The sequence below is a fragment of the Aplidium turbinatum genome, chromosome 1 (assembly GCF_918807975.1).
Source record: "Aplidium turbinatum chromosome 1, kaAplTurb1.1, whole genome shotgun sequence".
Classification (NCBI taxonomy): Eukaryota; Metazoa; Chordata; class Ascidiacea; order Aplousobranchia; family Polyclinidae; genus Aplidium; species Aplidium turbinatum.
In genome coordinates this window covers 47,723,523-47,746,211 of record NC_137472.1, presented here as the reverse complement: position 1 = coordinate 47,746,211, position 22,689 = coordinate 47,723,523, and the positions used below count along the sequence as shown (strand labels likewise).

Below are 22,689 nucleotides of genomic sequence, written 5' to 3'. Positions count from 1 at the left end.
AAAATCAGGGTTATAAAGTCAAAATTGTACTTACAAATTACCGTACTGTAATTTTTATGCCAAAACTTTTACAACCTACCAATATAGATGAACGCAACGATATCATGCCATTTCGAAGATGCTACAATCTACACCAAGCAAGTATCACACTTACTTTACTGTACAGCACATCAAGCCAGTAGTCAGCTACTTTAGCAACACTCTGATACACTTCCTCAAGTGTTGTTCCCTTCAAGAACGCGTCAAACACGGAAGACTGGAAAATCTTGATGAGCTGAAGTTCTCCACGACGCTTCACTTCAAACCTATTTATGATCAATATGAAACGTTAAAATTACGAAAAGTTTATCTACCAATAAAAATTTCATATTAATCCGGTACTTAAACTAATAAATTACTATACAATAGAAAAAGTGTGATGGAAGCATGAAAACCAATTTGTCCACCCAAAAGATGAAACCCACCCTTTCAGTTCGGCTAAAGAACCATCAAAATTAAAAACCGCGTAACGTTTCTTCAAGCTTTTGCCTTCCTCTTTAGCGGCGGGCAGAATCATAGAAAGGTAAGGACCGTCTACTTCAAAAAAGATGGAGTTTTCACTGCGGCGGGAGTAATTTAAAGTGGCTGGATCAACCAGTTCTTCGTACTGATCGTTCGTGAACTCATCCTACAACGACCAAAAAAGAAAGCATTGATAACTGTTTTTTTTTTGGTAAAAAAAAGGTTGAGGTTATGGTTGCTACCAAAACATAACATTACCTTGACCATGACATTCAGCATTGCCCCAGGGTAAGATATCGTCACTTTGAGTTTCTTTGGATTGGATGTTTTAACAACGTAATTTTCTGGAAAGCTAGAAGGCAGCACACACCAAATTCCGTCGGTGTCCAGCTCCAGAGGTCGTCCTAAGCAAAAGCATCATTTACCAAAACTGGTGTATCGTATCTTTGTATCTAAACTTATTGTTTCTGCCAATAAGTCAGCGGGGTGTCGTTGTACAGTTGTACACCATTGCTGCCTCAATAAGCTTCCCAACAATTGCACTCAAGACACATCACCTGGAACACACAGGCATTCAGTGGTAAACAATTCAGACAGCAGGACAGGACCTGAACAAATGCGGTTTGAAATCCTGTAAATGAGGCCTGAACAAACTACTGATCATGACATACTTGCGCCTTATAAGGCAGAAAATGGGATGCGTGGTAACAACAGTGCTGAACAAGGCTACGGTAACTTGGCTCGACATCGCAACTGTCTTGAAGGCTAAAAAATCAAATTCTTTCACACGAAAGAAAAATGTCGTGTAAATGCGCATCCACAATTTTTAAGATGATGTTTTTAAATGAGCAGCGAAGAACAGCTCAACCAGCGTAACGTGATGCAGCAGCAGCAAAACAAACATAAATAACACATGGTCTCGATAAGAAATTAATGGGATAACATGGCATAAACAACTTACACAGCACACTGAGTTACCTATCTTATCCACAATCTTTCTTGCGTTCTGAATTATCTTTGCGCCAGTGTAGCATACAATACCAGCCATCTCCATGGAATACCAACGTGCTCTGTTAAACATCATAGAAGATTAAACAAAAAACTTGTCGACTAGCCAAAAATGCAAAAACGGTGGTAGCGTAACAATGAGTCTGATACATTAAAAATAATCAAACAATTCCTTTAACTTGCAAGCATACCATAAGATATCATCGAACAAACAAAGCATTTTACTGATTTACGAACCCTTTCCTCATAACGTATCCATAAAAGGAATTCAGGATGCACTTATGGGCAAGCTGAAGAGAATCATATAAAACTTCCATTCCCTTGGCTTTTTTGATATCTGCCGCTTCACCTGAAGCAACAGCTTCAGCAACTTGCTTCTTAGCTTGTTTTAATGCGGCTTTGAACTTGTACCTAAAATTCAACGTTTTTCCAAAACAAGTAATCTAACAGCCGCAACAACAATCACTTAAAAGGTTGTTGATGTTAATACATAGCGATTATTCACCTAAATGTGAAAGCTATGTAGCCAACTAATTAAGGTTACTGTAAGAGACATCTGAAAGTTCGCCAGTTCGACGTCTACCTATGTAATCGAGTACATTTCGGTAAGTCACAATATAACATGTCAGAAGGTGGGCAACAAATTACACTTTGCACCATTTTCGCCAACTTGAATAATCTCACTAAAACCACTAGACGTTAACCTTAGACACCATAAACATTATATGACAACCTATTTTTATATTACTGTCCCAGGAATTGATCCATGATAAATAGAATAAATATTTTAGATTCAGACAAGACCTAAGCTAAAATATTACTCCAAACGCAAGACATGGACAAAGAATTACATTATTATTATTATTATTTCAAAGCAGCACTGAAACAATTGGCTATACCTTCTATCTCTAAAATTTCGCACTGTGTCGACATAGAACGAGTTTTCGCGTTGGCACACTGTTGTATAGCGCTCATCTAATCGCTTCACTTTGATCTTTTTATAAGCTCGACGACAGTATTCCTGTAAACGTTTTATATCTTGCTGAAAGGACAAGCATACAGTGATATTACGTCTATATATTTAAAGCAACTACAATGACGACTGTTTGCTAAGTCAGAAATGTTCTAATCTACATATCTACAGTACGTCATATCTAATGTAGCCCGCATCGTAATAAATATGTGTCGTCGCGTAGCCATACAAAGGTTTCTCAAGTGCCAAAATCATAGCTTTGATTCAGTTCCTGCTAACCTGCAGCCTTTTCTTTTCTTGGTTTGCTTGTTCCTCTTTTGAAAGTTCGTGAAATGGGACGGGCTCGTTCCCTTTATCAGGGTTAGGAAATTTTTCGTTCTCCAACTGTTGCTGGATGCGATGAAACTCGCTCCTGGATGCAGGCATGTATTCTCCTCTCCACATCCAAGACATGGATCTTTGGCAGGTAGCACCTGAAGTACACAGAATATGGAGAATGACAACAGTTGCAAAATCAGCTGTGAAAACGGAAAATGATACGCCAGAATCGAAACCATGGCATTAAAAAATGGATTCCGCCACTATAAGCAAAACGAAAAAATCGTAGGTAACTAAACTCACAAAGCTTTGTTGTGCGTCACAACACCATGATATGCGGCGCTATATCTTAATTGAAAAGCTTAACACTTGCCTGGTTTGTTAAAGTCACACGCGGCGCACGTTGCTTCGTCAACCATAGCTGATGGTTGAAGTCGGTTGGTAAGAATAATGTTGGGATACATAGCTCCAACGTCCAAGTGATAAATAATCGGGTTCTCCAGCCGAGTGGGTTTGTCATGAAGAGCAAGAAGCTTGGCTTTTATTTCACTGCAAACCTAAAGAAAAGAGAACATTAAAGTTGAACATAAACTTCTCAATGGTCAAATCAAGTCGGTATTACATTCAATCGTTGAAAATTGGGACACTTCAGTTTCGTGACGTCGGCTCTAAGGTCATGGGAGTCTCCCTGTCAAAGTAAGCGCAGGGAAGCAATGGCTACAGTATATCACTTCTATGATGACGTTTTTATCTTAAATGGATGGTGGATGTGACGGATTCAGTCTCGTTACTATGTATCCCTAACAACAATAAAATCTAGCACTGTTCATTGCCTTTTGAAAAGAACTTGAGTGCATTCTGATAGACAAAAACGACGGACAAAAATGATACAATTTAGAAAACTTCTTGCTTCCAGCAGCTGTAATGATGAACAAATCATTCGGTAAATAGAAAAAAAAAAAAATTGGACAAAAATGAAACCCTATTTTCCCAGATAATGTGGAGCTACTCGGCAAATGAACTGATGCTGTTAGTCATTTTAAACCAACAAATGTGAATATTGTTGATTAAACGTTCAGTACGCCCATTTCCAAGATGCCAAATTTCTGTTATTACGTCATAACAGACATGTAAAAATGGCAAATTTTGCTTCCTGGGTTGTGTCGCAAAGACCACACCTCATTAAAATTCAAAACTTCGTTAAGTGGAATCTTTTCTTCGACTTCGATGCAAAATTTGATCGTTCTCTCCACTTGATCATGAAGATCTAGGTAGGCAGCAGGATCGCATCGAAAACTGCAGGGGATATTTGAGCGAAATACGCCTAAGAAATAAAGGTGCAATGAGAATGCACAATCATGAAACGACAATACGCAATACGAGAAGCATGGAAATGTAATGGTAAGGCATTGAAAATAGATCATTGTCAAAAATGTTACCGCATTCCAAGGCTTCCACATGACCACCAACATAAGTTTCAGTATCAAGTACATGGCCATCATTGGTAAGTTTGTTGAAAACAGATTCTTGTTTATTAGGAAACACAATGTTGGCATGGAACGCTTGCACCATGAGCAAAGCTTCACACAGGGTTCCTGCAGTAGAAAGAAAATCAGCATATTACCAGCATATTATCAGCAACATTTAAGTTATATAATACAAGCTAAAAAGCCAACCCGCATATTGCATATTATTAAGTTTCTTGCACAACTTTCTGCTCTTTATGAAATGTCAAACAACTACATTTCAAGTGCCGGTCAAACGCCCTTCTTAGCTGATCACGCCATAGCCAAGAGGAGACAATTATAATGCAGAGCAATCATTTTTGATTACCTGACAAAACTAAATTTGAAAATTCAAAATGCCAACGATGGGGGAAAATGGAGGGGTCACTGCAGACAACTGGTCCACCCTGGTCCCTGATGTTTCGGTTTAAAGACCAGTCGTCTTAGAAAGAAAAATGAAAACAGAAGGGAATAAACATAAACCATATACGTACCAGATCCTTTGCGCAGCACGCTATCTGGTTCCATTGGAATGATGGTACACAAGGCAAATATGAATGGATGCACGTACTTCATGTACATATAATACGTAGCAACCGCATCAGATACGGAATAATTTGCAAGTGATTGCGGCTCTTCGCTAGCAAGTCTAGTAAATATATTCAAAAAAGTGTACATGCAAAGTTGTTTTCGTACTCACGTTTGGGCAGCACAAAATGATTAATAACTTTCAAAAATCAATCGCACCTGCAAATATCTTCAGGATCCAATTCCACGGGATCATATCGAAGCTTTGCCTTGGCAGCTGCTTTTAAATTTTGACTACCAACCGGTAAGTAAGAATCTCGCTTCACCCATCTGCGAAAGAGAATAATATCATTTTAGAGCAGTGATTCCCAACCGCGGCTCTTAGAGCCGCATGCGGCTCTAAGCTAGCCTTCTTGCGGCTCTCATTGACCCCTGAAAATCCCACAAAAAATATAAAAAATCTATTTATAATAATTAGGGCGATGATTTTTTGACTTGTCAAAATTGTTTACGAAGTGAAAATTGTTTCAAACTGCATTGTCGTTGCGTCGTAGAGGTTGCACTGTCAGTGAACTTTTCATTTTACATCTTACAGTGATGCCAGGTTGTTTTTTGAAAACAAGCAAGTGAATCTAAAAAACAAGCCAAAAACAGGCAAATCACCACTGTTTTAGAGCAAATTCCTTAATCTGCATTGCAAGATTTAGACTTGTGGCTAAATATAGCTTTGATAATATCAAATCTATGAAGAATCCTGCATACGACACTCACTTCGGTCCAAAAAAATCTATCACAAGCTGAAAACAATAATTTGCAATAAAATGAGATGATTTTATATTAAACAATACTGTATATCTTTTTACGACCGTTTATTGCAAGTGTTGACTCGCTATTTCTCATGGCAGGCTAAGACACAGCATTGGGTCTTCCCGGATCAGGTATTTATCCAGTTTACTGAAGGATGTATTTTATTGTTAAATGAAAACCGACTTCAGTTATCACGAGCCTTCCACAGTGAGCAGTGCTCATTCATTGACCGACATTAACTTAAAAGTGCTTATAGACTGAGCACCCATTGTTGTTGCTATAAAACAGTAATGATAGGGTGAAAATGTTTAACTTATTATCCACTCACCACACTAAAAACATTCGTGGTCTGGTGCAAAAAGACTAGCAAAACAAAAGTTACAAAACGTAGTGGACGAGATTTTTTTCAGATGTAGGAAATGAACCCTGGGTGAGGAGAATGTTTGTGATTCATGCTGTATGCTATTTCGCTTCCAGGACAAAGGTTTTCTCGAATCACAACTTTGAATCACATCGGTTTTTGCTTACATAGTAAATGTATGACATACTTATACGCGTCCATGTGCGAAGCTTGTCTGCTTTTATACTCTCCTTGCGAGTCTTTTGAAAAACCGATTTCCTGCATCATACTGATTCCGTGTTTTAGTGCCCGGGCTTCGACAAAAGGCCAGTCAAAAAAATCTCCATTATAAGTTACAAATATATGGGGCTTCACATCCAAAACATGATCAAAGAATCGGTGTATGGTGCTGATCTGTAACAGGAAAATACAAAAAAATGGTTAAGTAAAGCTGTGAAGTGTGCATGATCATAAGCCTAAAGTTCCAAGTAACAGCAAAAGAGTTACAGATCTAAATATGTATGTGAGTGATAAATTTTTGAATAAAATCAAAGGAAATGAACAGATGTCAGAAATATGCTAAAATCATATCGATGATGACTTCAATTTACTTATTGCAGTGTAAATAAAAATGTCACCAAACCATAAGACCAGTTGAAGGAAATTACAGAGATTATAGTAAATGAGACTTCAAACACATATATATACTGTAGAAAGATATCTCTTTTGGTGGCGTAAGTTGCTGTGGTTTGCAAATAAATGTTAAAGTTTTAAGTTTAGGTATCTTTAATTCATCGAGAGTGTACCTCATCAGGCTCATTGAAGATAGTGAACTTTCCTTCAAATTCGGGTCGTGGGGTAAACTCAAAATCATCTACATTTTCAGACACTATCTCTCTGAAAAAGGAAACTAAATTGTTATACCTGTACCAAGAAAAATGAAGACCTCAAATCCTATTGAAAAATATATTAATGTATTCACTACAAAAGCATTGTGAAAGTCACCACAGTTTGTTGTGGTTGTGATTAATTGCTTCACTCATAACTTGAAGGTGAAAAAATGTTAATTTTAAAAATTGATAATAATAATCCATGTTGAGATGGTTCATTTTAATCAAGACTTCATCTACCAAATAAAATAACAGTCGTATAGTGCCACTAGTTGTAAAAGAATAGTTATATATCGTTTATTTAAAAAGCTAAATGTCTATAAAAACAGCACACTCGCTTCTATATTCAACAAAATTTTAATACACAGATGTGACAACACAAATTTAAAAGAATCAAACCTATTGCAAATAAGAAATCCCCGTCCATCAATCATATACGAGATCATGATGATGTTGTCCGTTTCTGCATCGGGAAATTTCAAAGGCAACTTCGTCGTTTCAATATCGTACGCAAGGACAACTGGATCCTAAAAATAACAAAAAATAAGAACAAAAAATAAGTTATTAAAGTGATTTGAATAACAATCGTACAAAAAGTAAAGCATGGACATATGAGTTTGATTATACTATAAAGTATGACCATCGTTGCATATTGGAAGTAATGTGGACCAACTTCTGCCAGAATGGCACGTTTCGGAGAAATCCCGATTCGGAGACAGCCTTGTTTGTTTGTTTATCTTTATCCTGCATTGCGGGAAAGCGGACTTGAACGCTATGCATCGGTGTACGCCTTCCGACATACACCTGACCCACGCTGCAGCCGACGGCAATGTCTGTTTTCCGGTTGTCTACTTTACTTATGACTTAAATTTGGTACTACCCATTACTCGAAATCGATCACTAGGTAGAGGCAATTATCGTTAAGTTTCTTGCCCAGAGAAACAACAGCAAGTGCGGGTGGTTGGAGTCCAACATGCAGGCTCTCGACTGCGAGCCCAACGCGCTAACCACTCGGCCACGGCTGCCTTTTTCGGATTCTCCGAATAGTAGCAGACCCCACTTCTGCGTAACTAGACAAAAAAGGAAAACTCACAATGCGATTAATCATTGACTGCTGGGCAAACTCACTGGCCGTTCAAGAAGATCTTCTCTGTGTGTTATTACCGGTGGAACCCCACTGCCTCTGTATTGAACAACGTACCACAACCCAACGTGAATTTTGAGATCGATGGACACTCTAACATGAAACGGAACATCGTATTCGCGGATGTCAACCAAGTTGTCCATCTGATCTTGTACTTTTCCAGCTCGATCTGAAAGGTTGCCAACCTTCTTTCCAGCCAAAGCACTAAAAGGAGGCACAGAGAAAGTGATTGCTTAAGAGGTTGTATATGATATATAGTGTAGTAACTCATATCATTATAACATGTATGATAATTGTTGCATTCAGCGTAAAATATTTTGATAGACATAGAGATAAACTAAGAGATGATTTTTTCCGAAATACAAATTACAACAACAGATTGCAATTATGAATTCCAGCTTTGCAGTTCAATACACAATTGCGTAGCACCACATTACCTCAGGCACTAAAGTAAGAAGTAACCAATACAATCTATATTATACTATTTAGTATGCTTATTTCTATGAATGAGCCACTTGTTTTTGAATGTCTCTACCAATAGCTACCTTGTGAGCATCGATGTATAAGCTGAGCTGCCTTTATTCCGTTCTTTGTTCTTTTTCACGGCTCTATTAATAGCTTGTTTGACACTTGCTAAGTCATCAACGTGATAAAACGACAGCTTCAAATAAGTTTTCTTCAGTCCCAGCAAGTGATTATGCTGCAAGTAAGAATTTATTTTAATTAATATCTATCCAATAATAACAAATTTATATGCACTGTATATATTTGGCACTGCTTGCTACATCAAACACTTTCTTTGACACTACTATACTATATAGATACGGAATGGCCCGTTTCGGTTAGTCCGATTCGGTGAGTCCGATCCCTTAACGGGGGATTTTTTCAATTTTTTTTTTTTAATTATCGGATACCGTAGCCTAATTATCATTGCCGTTTTAGGGTTAGGGGTTAGAAGTTAGGAACTCACCGAATCAGACCCACCGAATCGGACTCACCGAATAGTAGCAGACCCAAATAGGTATTAGGTAATATACATGATGTGATTAGTTTTAAAGAGTTGCTTTTTTTTATACAAAAAACTGGTTTGAAGTAAACTGTGGTGATACCTTTACACTACATTGATTAAGCCCTATCATACTTAGTAAACACTCAACACACTCAGAATGTAGTACCAAATCTAGATCCTCTTTCTTGAGTATTTCTAAGGACTTTATTTTTGAAAACTTTTTCTGCAAATACACCATCATTTCTCTTTCAGTATTGCTTGCAACAGCAACATAAAAGTATGGATTGAATGGCAAGGAAATCTGCAAAAAAAACAAATAAATACAATAAGAGATGATGAAAAAACATTTAATGAAGTATTTTTTTCACAATGGGCGGTCGGTTAAGTTGATTTTCACTAAAAATATGGTCAGCAATAATAGTTTCTTTCAGAGGCATGTTAGTAAACAGAGACACAACATCAAAACTCACCATGCCACTATTGGGCGGACAATTATTTTCATTAATCTATATAAATATAATATTGTACTTTTATTAATCTATATAAATTTACAGGACAGCTTCCGATTGGAATACTGGAATCAGTGTTCAATGAATCAGTCTTCAGTGTCAAGCAATATTGGAAATTCATATAGATTAATAACAGTGCATAAGCCAGGCAATCTCATGAGACCAATCATTTCCAAGATTGACACTCCTGAATACAAACTGGTTACATTTTTAGATAAAATGATAAAACCGTACATGCCTAATACCTACATGCTTAATTCAGCTGATCAATTTATGGAAAGGTTAAAAGATTTTAATAGTCCACCCAATAGTGGCATGGTGAGTTTTGATGTGTCTCTGTTTACTAACGTGCCTCTGAAAGAAACTAATACTATATATAATTGCTGATCACATTTTTAGTGAAAGTCACCCTAATCGACCACCCATTGCAAAAAAATACTTCATTAAATTGTAACATTTAGCCACAGAAAGTATGTTCTTGTACAACAATAGATTAAAAAAAACTACCACATAGAACAAACTTTGGAAAAACCCACAACACACAAGCCAACAAATCAGAATGTCTTTAGGTAAAATATGAAAAAAAGGACTTGCTGGTTTGAACATGCAAAACCTGCATTAGTTTGTGATAATTGTGAATACACATTTAATCAGATGAAAACAGTCAGTCAAAGAGTTAAGACATAACGACAATCTGGTAAAATAACTTAAAAGTTGAAGAACACAATGAGAAAAAATTGTAAACTTTGAACATGAGTTTTCTTGTTTAAAGACCTTAAACCTGTTTCCATCATCTTGAAGAAAATAATAATCAACAGCACTGATCATCCGTTTGTCATCGTCAACCACATCAGCCTAAAGTAAATGTCAACTTGTTACTACAGCATATATTAATTCAACAGTAACATGATAAGGTACTATAGTAGTAAGTTTAGGTCAAGTGGATGTTAAGGCAAGATAGTTAACTTTAGCTTAATCTTGAAATTAACAAGGCACTATGGTACGGGAAGTGACAAAAGCATGTAGAGCCAAATAAACGCAAAGGTGTAGAACTGTAGTAGGTTTCAAAGACTACACACTACACAGGCATGGCAACAAGTCATCACTTGATAACATTTTACAAGAAAATCATTTGGTAACAGAGATTTTTGACATATAGCATTATAGCAACCTTGATACGAGAAGGAGACTTGTATTATTTCAAATATGCGTAAAACTTTTAATGTCACCCCACAAATGAAATTCAATACTGACCATTGACCAATACAAAGATTCATTGTGATGAGGTTGTACCTAGAGTTGTAAACCAAAAAACACGCGTTTTTTGTTTTTTTTTGTTTTTTTTCATATTTTTCTGGAAAAGTTGCAAACTTTTTACAATTTGCAGCTTAGTTTCATTATAGTGCTCTTGAAAAACATTAAACTAGTAAAATTGGTTTTATTGGTGTGCTGAAATTCCTAAGTGTGTGTGCTTGGCAGCAGCATATGTTTTTTGCATAGCCCTATGGCCTACGTTGTTTCACTTTCTTCTTCATTCCCATGCATGTTTGTGGCAGTAGACCTGACAAACATTGAATTAATGCAATTTGATACATGACATAATGTAGATGAGTTAATTTCTTTTTCCTTTTATGGAAGTGCCCTTTATGGAAAGTAGCCTACGATGTTAGTATACCGGTAGGCCTACTGGTTAATGGTTATTCTTGTACACACTCAATGGGTTGACGAAATTTTGGCAAAAACAAGATGGCAGTATTCAGAACACACATTACTGTACCTTGTTTGTGGTAATTTACTAATGCAAGCTATTGCCAATAGCTTGTTTAAAGCTATTGCCAATAGCCATGTTGACTATTGCTAGTAACTACCAACCATGAATGAAGAAATTTCCCCTTTAAAGTGTAGTTTTTCAGCACTGCTCAGTGTTCACATAGTGAATAAATGCTTCATAATACTTTTCCTGACAAGAATAAAGTTTTACCCATATTCCCGCAATGCAGGATAAAGATACAAAACAAACATCAAAGATGAAAACTTATTTATTTGGGAACTATGCTGGAGTAAAAAGGAGTGAGAATTGATCTCTTGTCGTTACGCACCAATAAAACCATAATGCGTAACTTTATTTTTATTGGGTAGAAGAAAAATTGATGAAAAGTTTGGCAAAAACAGAAAAGTGCTAAAGTCTCAAAGTCCTGAAAAACTACAGTACAGTAGTTCAATTTGGATGGATAAGTGCAACCATACTTCTTTTAAAAATGTCTATGACAGCACAATGGTGTGATTAAGGGAAAACAAACATGACTATGACATCACAAAGGAGTATTGAACCTCTTCAGGGAAAATAAAAAACATCAAAATGTTTCCATCTTTCATTACATTTAAATGTGATTTGGGCTAAAAGTTGGGACTTTAACACTACTCTGCTTTTGCCAAACTTTTCATCAATCTTTCCTCTACCCAATTAAAAAAAAAAAAATTTTTTAAAGTTACACATCATGGTTTTATTGGTGCGTAACGACAAGAGGTTAATTTGTTTTTATCTGACAAAGTAGTCGCCAAAACTTGTTTTAATATTCATAAACAGATAGCCCACCCCAGAAAACATGGGGTAGAGCCATGGCTTACGTAATACAGGCCTTGCCATCGTGCGAGCTGGAGTCCAAGCTGGAGGCGAAGCTTGCTTTTGAACTGTTTGCAGTGAAGAGTTCTCTGATTCGATAAGATAATAAAGAGAAAGAAAAAAATTGCTCCTCCGCGATCTCGTAGTATTTCTCGTATGTATCGTCACAATGATTGATTCAGAAAATATTTTACGAAAGTAGCCAACTAACTAAAAGGGGGCGTTTTTCTTATTTTGGTTATGAAATAGCAATGTAGTGTTGATTTTATTTTGAACAATTTTTTTGATTTATTACTGTATATGTGTAACTTTTAGAAGCATAATTTGTACAAACGTGTATTAAAGTAGCCATTTGTTCGAGTTCTTAACAACCATGCCACATGTTGAATCGGTCTTTGTGAAGATAATGATTGGGAAAACAGGAATCGATGCTGCAAGCTAGAAGATGTGAATTTTTGACAGCAGCAAAGTATAGTCTACTAATACAAGTTCTTAATGTTGGTAATAAGCTAATGTTGTAGCTGGTGAATAGTCACTAACTGTTGTACATTAGATTTCTCACAATCATTAAGTTGCTAGATAGGTGTAGTTTTTTCATTATAGCTGTACCTTGAACAGTCAAAATATCAAAGAGGACTTCTCTACTATAGATACAGCCAGCTTCTCAGCAATCAAAATTTGATAAAAATTTTAATAAACAAATCACAGAGTAGAAGTTACTCTGCATGTTTGTTTTTGACAGAGAATTTTACCAAGAGCCTAAAAGTATCTTTGCGCAGGGCTAGGTCAAAGCAAGAGATTAAAACTTTAGTTTTTTTATATGTTACTGATCAGGAATAGGTTAATAGGCTATAAGGAACCTAAAAGGTAAGCCTATGGTTGAATAAAATCATATACTGTAATTAACTACTCGCATGTTATATTTAGGTAATTTAATAACAATTAATTCATAATGGGGCGTAAATGTGTGATGAATTGCAATTATTACTTGCTTCTTGCCAAAGATATGATAAATGTGTAGTCTTGTAAACTTTTGCAGTTGGTTACTTGATATGTCTATTGTTCATTGCAAGAATGTATCAGTTTTTTCATACAATGAACGGAATGACTTGTGAAACTTGACTAAATTTGTTAAATCAATTTAGTAATAGTCATTCAGTTATTAAGAAGGCTGTGGTTATATTTACACAATAGTATAATAATAGCCTCAATAGTGTTGCCAGATAAGGAATTCTGCCCAAATTTGAGAAAAGATTAAAGCTGTTGAAAACAAAAACTTGTAGTTTGGAAATTTTTTTTAGTCCTGGGCAAAGATTAAAACCCTATTCTTATTCCTAACTTTAAACCCTACCTTAAACCTTCCTAACTTTAATCCTAACTCTGGCAACACCTGATTATAACAATGGCATTAAGAGTGGAAAAATAGCCACTTCCTATTAAGAAATACAGATAGCTAGCTAAATCATCAACAACAAAATGGCAAGGCTATTTGCTTTAATTCTGGTCGTTAATGAGACTGTGACTACTGCTGTATATGATAGTGATCAATGCTTTCAGAGTGCTCAATGTATTATGTGTTACCATCATGACTTTTAGGAATTTAATAGGCAAATAACTTACTGTAGAACATACTGTACAATACACAACATTATTGCTACAATTTATGTGTCAAAGTTATGGAGCTGGAGAAAGGCTTTATTGGAAAATCAAAGGAGTCTGATGAATGTCATAAAACGTGGTATACCAAACGACAAGAATTGTTACCCATTGCACAGTTGAAACGAAATGAACTAGAACTTGCATAATGGAGAGCGGGAGTCAAAGTGGAAGATTGCATTTACGACTAAGTGCAAAGATATGCCTTTATCCTTATTGAGTATACATATTGCGCGATGTGAAAAGAGACAAACGAGATGCTGCAATCTCTTACAACTCCATTATGAAGTTAAGGTTCCCAAAGCACGCCAATCAATTACATTAAATACCCATGGCAAGAAGTTTGATAAAAACCCACAATGCAATTACACCCAGATTGAAATTATGCATCACTTGCCAAAGACAAGCAAAACAGAGCTTGATATTCTAGCCAAGGGCAACCCTTCTGACACGGATGAGTGTGATGATGCATGCTAATCATCAAGTACATCTGAAACTGACAGATCAGAATTTGCAATTACAAATAACGAAGGTGCACTTGATGCACTTAATAAAAGTCTTTTAAATCAAAATCTGTCACCAATCTAATTGAACATTTACTATGACATCATGATGCATATGCTGTGTGATCATGTATTTTTTATTAAAAAATCAATAATCAGCAGTGCCCTATTTATGGAATATGCATTTCGCTCTACTACTGTAGAGCATCATTAGTGCCTTAATTGTATGACACTTCGAGTCTATTGATTGAAAGCGTTATGAATATAGCAATGAAAAATTCATGTCAATTGCAGAAGCTTGCAACAAAATGTATTTATCATACTTTTCTACATGAAGCAGGTAGCTTTTCTTGACAGTTTAACATGCATTAGTTGGGGGAAAAAAATCTTTTTGCAGATTTGAGATATGGGGCATTGAAATGGAGTACCCCAAAACTTTTGTACAATAAAATAAAGTGTTTTCCGTTGCTTTTTTCACAAATGTAATAACATATTTGAATTCCTTGCCCCAAAAACTATAAGAATACATATTTTTATTATTGCTGCATCATACAAAATAAAAATTCTAAGCTATTTTTGTTTTTGTGATATGAAAATAGCGCCTCTGGTGGCAAAAATATAATCGTTGATATCTTGAAAACTGCTTGATGGATTTTGACAGTGCAAATGCCAATCTTCATCTTTTCCCAATAGCTCTAATATATTAAAAAATGAAGAAATTCTGAGAGGATGGGTTACAAAATTTCAAAATTTTGACTGTATTATAATAGAATGACTCATACATATTGTCTTTCATTGTGCTTTTGTGTTGTGCTTGTATTTACGTTACTGACGTTAAATCAACGTTAATAATAGCAGATTATGCTTGACAAGAAATATTGTTTTCTTGTGTGCATTTGTACCGTTTCATTTAACACCTTTTATTCTACTATGTGCTTTATTTAAATGTGTCATTCATTGTAAATCGAACATAGAATGCATATAACTTATCAATTAAATTTAAAAAAAAAGATTATTATTTACTGATATGGCATCAATCGAGCAGGATTTAACAAAATGGGCAAACAAGCCTTGAAAAGTGTGTTTAGCAAGTCATAGACATGAGTTTTTGTTCGCCTCCAGCTTGGACTCCAGCCTGCACGATGGCAAGGCCTGTATTACGTAAGCCATGGGTAGAGCTAAAAATTATCCAAATATGTTGAGCGGTTCTTGAGATATTGCCATTTTTCTATTGCTCCTTATCTATGAAGCCACCTAGTGGCTAAGGCTACTTCACTTATAACTCGAGAACCGCTTGTGTGATTTTCATCAAGTTTGCACCAAATGCACATCAACTGAAACAACCTCTTAACGTTATACTGGAAAAGGTGTGGAGTGCTGGTCAAAAGTGCCTTTGTTAAGTAGAAAAACAGGACACTGACCACCTGGTCCTAACATGCCCATTAACCAAAATCCCAGGTGGCTTCGAAACTGTACACAAGTGTGGTACTGCATTTAACAACTGGCTCGACCAAATTACAGACAATACTTGAGATGTGCCAACCGTAGGACACTGTTACTACTATTTGAGACAGTGAGAAATCTTTATGGCTCGTGTGTTGAGACTTGGGATCTACAAAATTCCAATCAAAAAATAGGCCTATACCAGACATATAGTCTGATTTAAAGTAAGTTATACGAGTTATGAGACTGTTTCTTTGTTGAAAGAGACGCTATTGCAATGAGTTTACCCTAATTGCTGCATATTGTGACATTTAATGTCAAAATAGATAAAAAAAACCAAAAAAACGAATAAAAAACAAAAAAAAACGATAAGAAACAAAAAAAACAAGCTCGTTTTTTTTAAAACAAAAAAAACGTTTTTTTACATCTCTAGTTGTACCATATTTAAGTCATTGTTTGCAATAAAAAATTCAAACAAACGGTGTATGAGGTCATGAGGTCATGATTTCATATTGATTGATTGACTGAATCTTTATCCTCGAACTGGGAAAGCTTCTTGCAGAGCTTAATCCTGGTAGTTTCGCATACTTGTAGAGGCTTTGAATCACTGATGCAAGCCCGGTCACCGAGATTGAGAGTGAAGTTTCCGATTGTTGAAGTCTTATTGCCGGGGAATTATTCCATCCATTAGGGGCTGCTGAATGGAGAGCAGTCCTTAACGTGCGTAGCTCAAGCCTACACCATGAGAGTCGAACCAGCACAGCTCGTTCTTTAAGCTTGCTTGTTCCAGAAGTCACGTGCTAACCAACTGAGCTATCAGAGTGGACTGAAAAATATGAACTGAAAAGGTCAAATAGCTGCAACAAACAGTAAACACTGCTCCACAGACTCAATGTAACAAAATGTAGCCTTATTGGTTATATAATATGTTTTCAAATTATAACTTACTGAACACATATTAATTAACCATCCCAACTTTTCACAGGGAAGTTTCAGCTTTTCAAAACCATATTTTTCATCCAAAACTTCAGACAGTTGTGTGTCTTCCAGTCGCTTTGCAGCACTCGCCGACTGATTTTCATTACTGCAAAGTAGTTGAAAGTAGAAAATATGTTTTGCATTGTACTGACATCAGTGACAGGGAGTTCTATCAAGGCAGTGGGTATTTGACCAGCGCCAGTCTTTGAATCTGAAACACTATTTGACCGGTAATGACGTCACTATATGGTAGCCACTTTAACAAGGAAAAATTCTGCCACTGCAATTGACTAGAATGCACCGCCAACCAATCATAAGCTACGTTTTCTAAGACGAGAAGAGTGCCTATATAAGTTCTAAATTTGACAATTATGTTCAACTGATTGGGTGGCGTGTAGGATACGTCTTGGGTTGGTGTTCCAGAGGGAATGAGTTTGATACTACACGGAAGTGTTTTTTTTTTTAATTTTTAACTAAATTTTGACCCAAAGTGACTTAATCGTTAGGCTGCTGCATTTTTGTGATCAATTTTTAATTTCAGAAGCCTACAGCCCAATTTTTATGTTTTTTCAACTATGAGTAATAAAGTCAAAGTTTTTTAATTTAAATCTTGAATTTGAGAATTTCTCTGGATAATTTTCCGTTTGTCATAAGAGGATGTGACCGTGTTTGCCGAACAACGCAAAAATGTAATGCATGTCGTTCGGCAAACACGGTCACATCCTCTTATGACGAACGGAAAAATATCCAGAGAAATTCTCAAATTCAAGAAAATTAAAAAACTCTGACTTTATTACTCATAATTGAAAAGACATAAAAATTGGGCTGTAGGCTTCTGAAATTAAAAACTGACCACAAAAATGCAGCAGCCTAACGATTGAGTCACTTCGGGTCAAAATTTAGTTACAAATTAAAAAAAAAAAACACTTCCGTGTAGTATCGATCTCATTTCCTCTGGAACACCAACCCAAGACGTATCCTACGCGCCACCCAATCAGTTGAACATAATGGTCAAATTTGGAACTTATATAGGCACTCTTCTCGTCTTTTGCTTTGAAAGAGAAAAAGAAAAAAGTGCCTATATCGCTCACCTAGAACCGAACTATGTTATGTCCAATTTTTGCAAAAATCACTTTTTCAACTTTTCCTGGGTTTTGGACATAGCTCTATCTGATGGCATGCTCAGATTTCTCTTATGTCAATTATTTTAGCTTTTAGCCTATGTTAAGTCCAGCAGAAATTTCAAAATTTTCAAACAGAACTGTGCTATGTCCTTCCCTGGACTTAACATAATGTCAACCTATTAACTGTGTCTGGACATAACATAGTATGTTGGACTTAAACTAGTTGCTACTTCTGACTGATTGAAAATGCTGGACATAATACATGTTGTGAAAAGGTGATCTTCTGGTTGATGTATTGATGATAAATTCTCAGCACATTTTTGACATTGTGTCACTCAGGGATGACACAGGCTGTGTACGGAATGGCCCGATTCGGTGAGTCCGATTCGGTGAGTCCGATTCGGTGAGTCCGATTCGGTGAGAGCCTTTTTCGGTGAGAGCCCTATTCGGTGAGTTTTTTTTTTAAATTATTGCGCGCCGTAGCCTAATTATCATTGCCGTTATAGGGTTAGGGGGTTGGGGGTTTTTGGGGTTAGGGGGTATGGGGGTTTTTGGGGTTGGGGTTTTTGAGGTTGGGGTTTTTTGGGGTTGAGGGTTTTTGGGGTTGGGGGTTCGGGTTTGCGGTTTTGGGGTTAGGGGGTTGGGGGTTTTTGGGGTTGGGGGTTTTTGGGTTTGGGGTTTTTTGGGGGTTTGGGGTTTTGGGGTTTTTTGGGGTTTGGGTTTTTTTGGGGTTTGGGGTTTTTTGGGGTTTTGGGGTTTTTTGGGGGTTTGGGGTTTTTTGGGGGTTTGGGGTTTTTTGGGGGTTTGAGGTTTTTTGGGGGTTTGGGGGTTTTGGGGTTTTTTGGCGGTTTGGGTTTTTGGGTTAGGGGGTTTGGGGTTAAGGGTTTTAATTAGGCTACGGTACCCGATAAATTTCAAAAAAAAATTCAAAAAAATCACCGAATAGGGCTCTCACCGAAAAAGGCTCTCACCGAAAAAGGCTCTCACCGAATCGGACTCACCGAATAGTAGCAGACCCGGCTGTGTAAGGCTGGTTGCTATGGGTCATTTAAAACCAATCCTACCATAGTGACAATCACTGATTTTAGCCAAGTTGTTGACTTCAAAAAATTTGTGAATGATTCACCACAATACTCACATATCATTCGAGGCTCAACTTTTGATTCTGGGGTCCACGTCTTTTAGGCGCAGACAGTTAAGCGCTGGTCAAATAGGTGCGCAACTGCGCACACTGTGGCATCAGGATATTTAGGTGCACAGCACTGTGGCGTCCACTCATTTAGGTGCTATTCCTAGTAAAGTCTGCAGATTGTATCAGCTTAGGTTTGGCAAAACCTAGTCGGAGTTTTGACGAAAAACTAAGTTATTCTTCACTCAAGCCTACCACCCGCTTGAATATAGCCTACGGTATATTTTTACTAAAGCATTGCCAGATACATCAGCTTCACTCACTGAAGCCATGACTAACCACAAATAAATGCATGCGCATTAACAAAACAACATTTTTTTTTTTCAATGTAACATTTTGTGTGAAAAGCATTGCCCTACCTGCCAAGCTGATACAATCTGCAGACTTTTCTAAGAATAGCATGTAAATGAACGGGTGCCACAGTGCTCCGCACCTAAATATCCTGACGCCAGTGTTGCCGCCTATTTGACCAACGGTCCAACGCCTAACTGTCTGCGCCTAAAAGACTTGCTCACTTATTCTGACGGTGAAAAAATACTGTGGACCAAGATTATGCAATTAAAGTTTTGCTAGGTAAATCCAGTCAAGCTATACTTCAAGTACAAATATTCAGAGTCGTCTTTCAGTGAGATAGACTTCATAAAATCAAGTCGACAGAGCAGCAGACGACTTGCAACTGAATTTTCATTGCCGTTAGTTATGGAACTACCCAAATGTTACAAATCACAGCTGGCAGTAAAAAAGGACAAAAAAGCCGATTTGATGAAATTATGCAAAAAAACCTCATTCCTCCACACCACCACCACTTTTATGCAGACATTCCAGAAGTAGCTGAACAGTGAACACCAGTGCTAGTTTTGCTTTTGTTTCAGCTGGACTCATCTTGACTACAATACTCAAAAGAACTGTTGAAAATTCTGAGATACTAAGTATCAATTTTGCTGATATTTAGGTTGCAGAGTTATTATCTTTCCTTGTAATTTCATTATGTTGTTTGTTCGTTCTTTAGATACTGTTAGAAATTAGCATAGAGATTTTATTTAACCATTCCTTGAATTCTAGTTTCATGAATGCATCACTGGTTTGTGACAATGATTAAGGTTGTCAGATCAACTAATTTAGTAAACACAGTATTGTTTAATAACTTACAGTGTTATGATTGGGATGTTTTTTAATGTCCAGATGTTAATTTAGTTGAGCTGTTGGAGATTATTTCAAAGTCTGATGAAAGTTGGTGATTAGGCAGCTAAATTTGATATTCAGAAATCTCAGTTATGGTTCTATCTAACATTTGAACGTGATTGCGGTATTGAGCAATAAATCTTTCAGCTATTTACTAGCAAGGTTTTTTGTGGAGGCCATGTACCAAAAGTCCAAATAAGACCTGGCACATTTTATAGCACTATTGCAGAAGATGTGTAAGAGTATGGCAAAGAAACAATTGAACATAATATCACACAAGTGAAAAGATTGTGTAGTACCAAAACAGGAAATCATGGTTCTACACTGTAAAAAAGTTTACATCTGCTACCTGGATGCTTCCATCTCAATTTATAGCTCCATCTAAAATTGTTTCAATGTAAAAACAGTGGTTATAATACTTCATTCGATTTTATAAATATGCTATGTCCATTATTTTATGAAATTATCAGTTAGAATTTTCAAAACCAAACAATGTTAAGTCCGTCCGATACTTAAAAAAAACACTATATTGCTCACCCTAGTGGTTAAAAAGTATCATAAATGATGCCCAACAACCAGCAAGATATTACTAGTCACACTGGTATAAAATATTGCATATATATATATCGGGAGATAATTTACAAAAACCCAATTCAAAATCTATTTTCCTGTTTTTCTCAAAACTTGAAAAACGGACATAACATAGTTCGGTTCTAGGTGAGCGATATAGTGACGTCATGACCGGTCAAATAGTGTTTCAGATTCAAAGACTGGCGCCGGTCAAATAGCCACTGCCTTCTATCAATGACTAAAATTTGTCAAGAGTTTGACAGGGAGTTCTGCCTGTTAGTGTGGTGAGGTGCAAATGAGATGTCATGCCATACATTCCAAGACTGCCCTGTGTACAGACCATCCCATGGCATTGAGAACATGGTCTACATTGGCAAAAACACCAGGCAGTGAGTTACTGAGAGGGTCTTAATATTAAGGCACACACAAAATTTAAACTTGCAGTGAACATAATGAAATAGCAGTCAAACAAATTACAAGCCATAAAAATATGAAATAATAATAGATACCAAGCATTGGGAAATAAAAACATGAAGTTCTCATTACTTATACTAATATTACATCTTTGGCACTGATAAGAGTAGGATTGGCATTTGACAAGTTACTTTCTCTCAACTGCCCTTTTTTAGCAATGATGCCTATCCAATTCATTACAACCTGGGTAGAAGTGAGCAGTGTCTTTTTTACAATTAAAAAGCTGGGAGTTTAACTAAAATAAAAATTACATCACTGAAAAATGAGCGCCAGGTTAAAAGCCTAATAAACAAGTCATTTCTTCTTACACCATTTTATCACTAGGCTAGACAGCGGCTATAGTTAACATATATATATAGTAAGAGGCTATGGTTTTCTAATCAAACAAACGTTGTGGCATGTGCTCAAGCATATTTCCTTGTAAAAAGTAAGTTTGCAAACGCATCATAAACACATGAACTTAACAGCTATAAATTGGTTAAGTCCTTAACCACAAGAATCTATTAGATATGAAACTTTAGTCATACAATGTAGGCTATACGCTATTGGTAGTCAACTGTGGTGACCAGTAAATAGTTTTTTGATCATTTAGGTTCATCAAAACCAATCCTAGCATATCTTGTCAATCAAAAAACAAATCTCTGCACAAAACATATGTAAGCTACTGCTAAAGTATCAACAAAATAACTGAAACAAGCAACCTTAAATTATGCTACCAATTCTAAAGCATTGTTTGATGCAATTACCTGCTTTTCACAATCAAGTTTCCAGTATTTTGTAAAACCATTTTGCAATAATAGGCTTTGTTGAACTGAGAGATCTACTACATCTGGAAATAATCTTCAGAGATCTAACCAACAATGCAGTATTGTATACCTGAACTTATTCACATACAGTACCGGGTAGCTGTCACAAATCAAATCACTGGTCTATTTTATTTTTTCTTAAGATATCATGACAATACATTGGTGCATTACATAAATCATGATGCATGGAGACTGAGTGTGTGAGTATGTATGTGCCGATGTATGTCAGGCAGTACGGTATGTGCCATACCATAGAGCAGGGGTCACCAAACTACGGCCCGCTGGCCGGAACCGGCTCGCATACTGATTTCGTCCGGCCCATCACGTGCTGCGGAAATAACAGCTGCACTACAACTAATAAGGAAAAAAGTTACCAAACTTTTTGTAAAGGACTGACGTTGCTATTTATCATAAGGCAACCACAAATGGGGACAGCCTAGGTCAAATTTGGAAAGATGTAATTTTTTTAAAGAGCACGATGCCCTGTAGTGTACGGTATCACAGCAGAAATAACTTTTCCAGCAACCTTTCGATTTTCATCACAACTTTGCTATTCCACCGCTGACTTTGTTATCTATTGTGCTCAATTCAAGTCAATGGAGATTCTAA

At 36.5% G+C, this 22,689-nt stretch overlaps 1 protein-coding gene across 1 annotated transcript in view; it reads right to left on the bottom strand.

Annotated features, from left to right (window-relative positions):
- LOC145781680 (DNA polymerase epsilon catalytic subunit A-like) overlaps positions 1-22,129 on the bottom strand; it is a 40,628-nt gene extending 18,499 nt beyond the window's left edge. Inside the window, exons 1-21 of the mRNA XM_082593358.1 lie at positions 22,021-22,129; positions 16,706-16,841; positions 10,307-10,387; positions 9,190-9,324; positions 8,560-8,714; positions 7,999-8,218; positions 7,270-7,397; positions 6,787-6,877; positions 6,189-6,394; positions 5,053-5,163; positions 4,800-4,954; positions 4,240-4,395; positions 3,979-4,124; positions 3,174-3,357; positions 2,762-2,955; positions 2,409-2,530; positions 1,747-1,920; positions 1,480-1,571; positions 760-905; positions 465-667; positions 155-305 (exon numbers count right to left, since the gene is read on the bottom strand). Of these exons, the coding sequence (XP_082449484.1) occupies positions 155-305; positions 465-667; positions 760-905; positions 1,480-1,571; positions 1,747-1,920; positions 2,409-2,530; positions 2,762-2,955; positions 3,174-3,357; positions 3,979-4,124; positions 4,240-4,395; positions 4,800-4,954; positions 5,053-5,163; positions 6,189-6,394; positions 6,787-6,877; positions 7,270-7,397; positions 7,999-8,218; positions 8,560-8,714; positions 9,190-9,324; positions 10,307-10,387; positions 16,706-16,841; positions 22,021-22,061 (3,027 nt within the window). The 5' untranslated portion in view covers positions 22,062-22,129. The remainder of the gene's footprint in view (positions 1-154; positions 306-464; positions 668-759; positions 906-1,479; positions 1,572-1,746; positions 1,921-2,408; positions 2,531-2,761; positions 2,956-3,173; positions 3,358-3,978; positions 4,125-4,239; positions 4,396-4,799; positions 4,955-5,052; positions 5,164-6,188; positions 6,395-6,786; positions 6,878-7,269; positions 7,398-7,998; positions 8,219-8,559; positions 8,715-9,189; positions 9,325-10,306; positions 10,388-16,705; positions 16,842-22,020) is intronic.
- Positions 22,130-22,689: the final 560 nt, after the last annotated feature.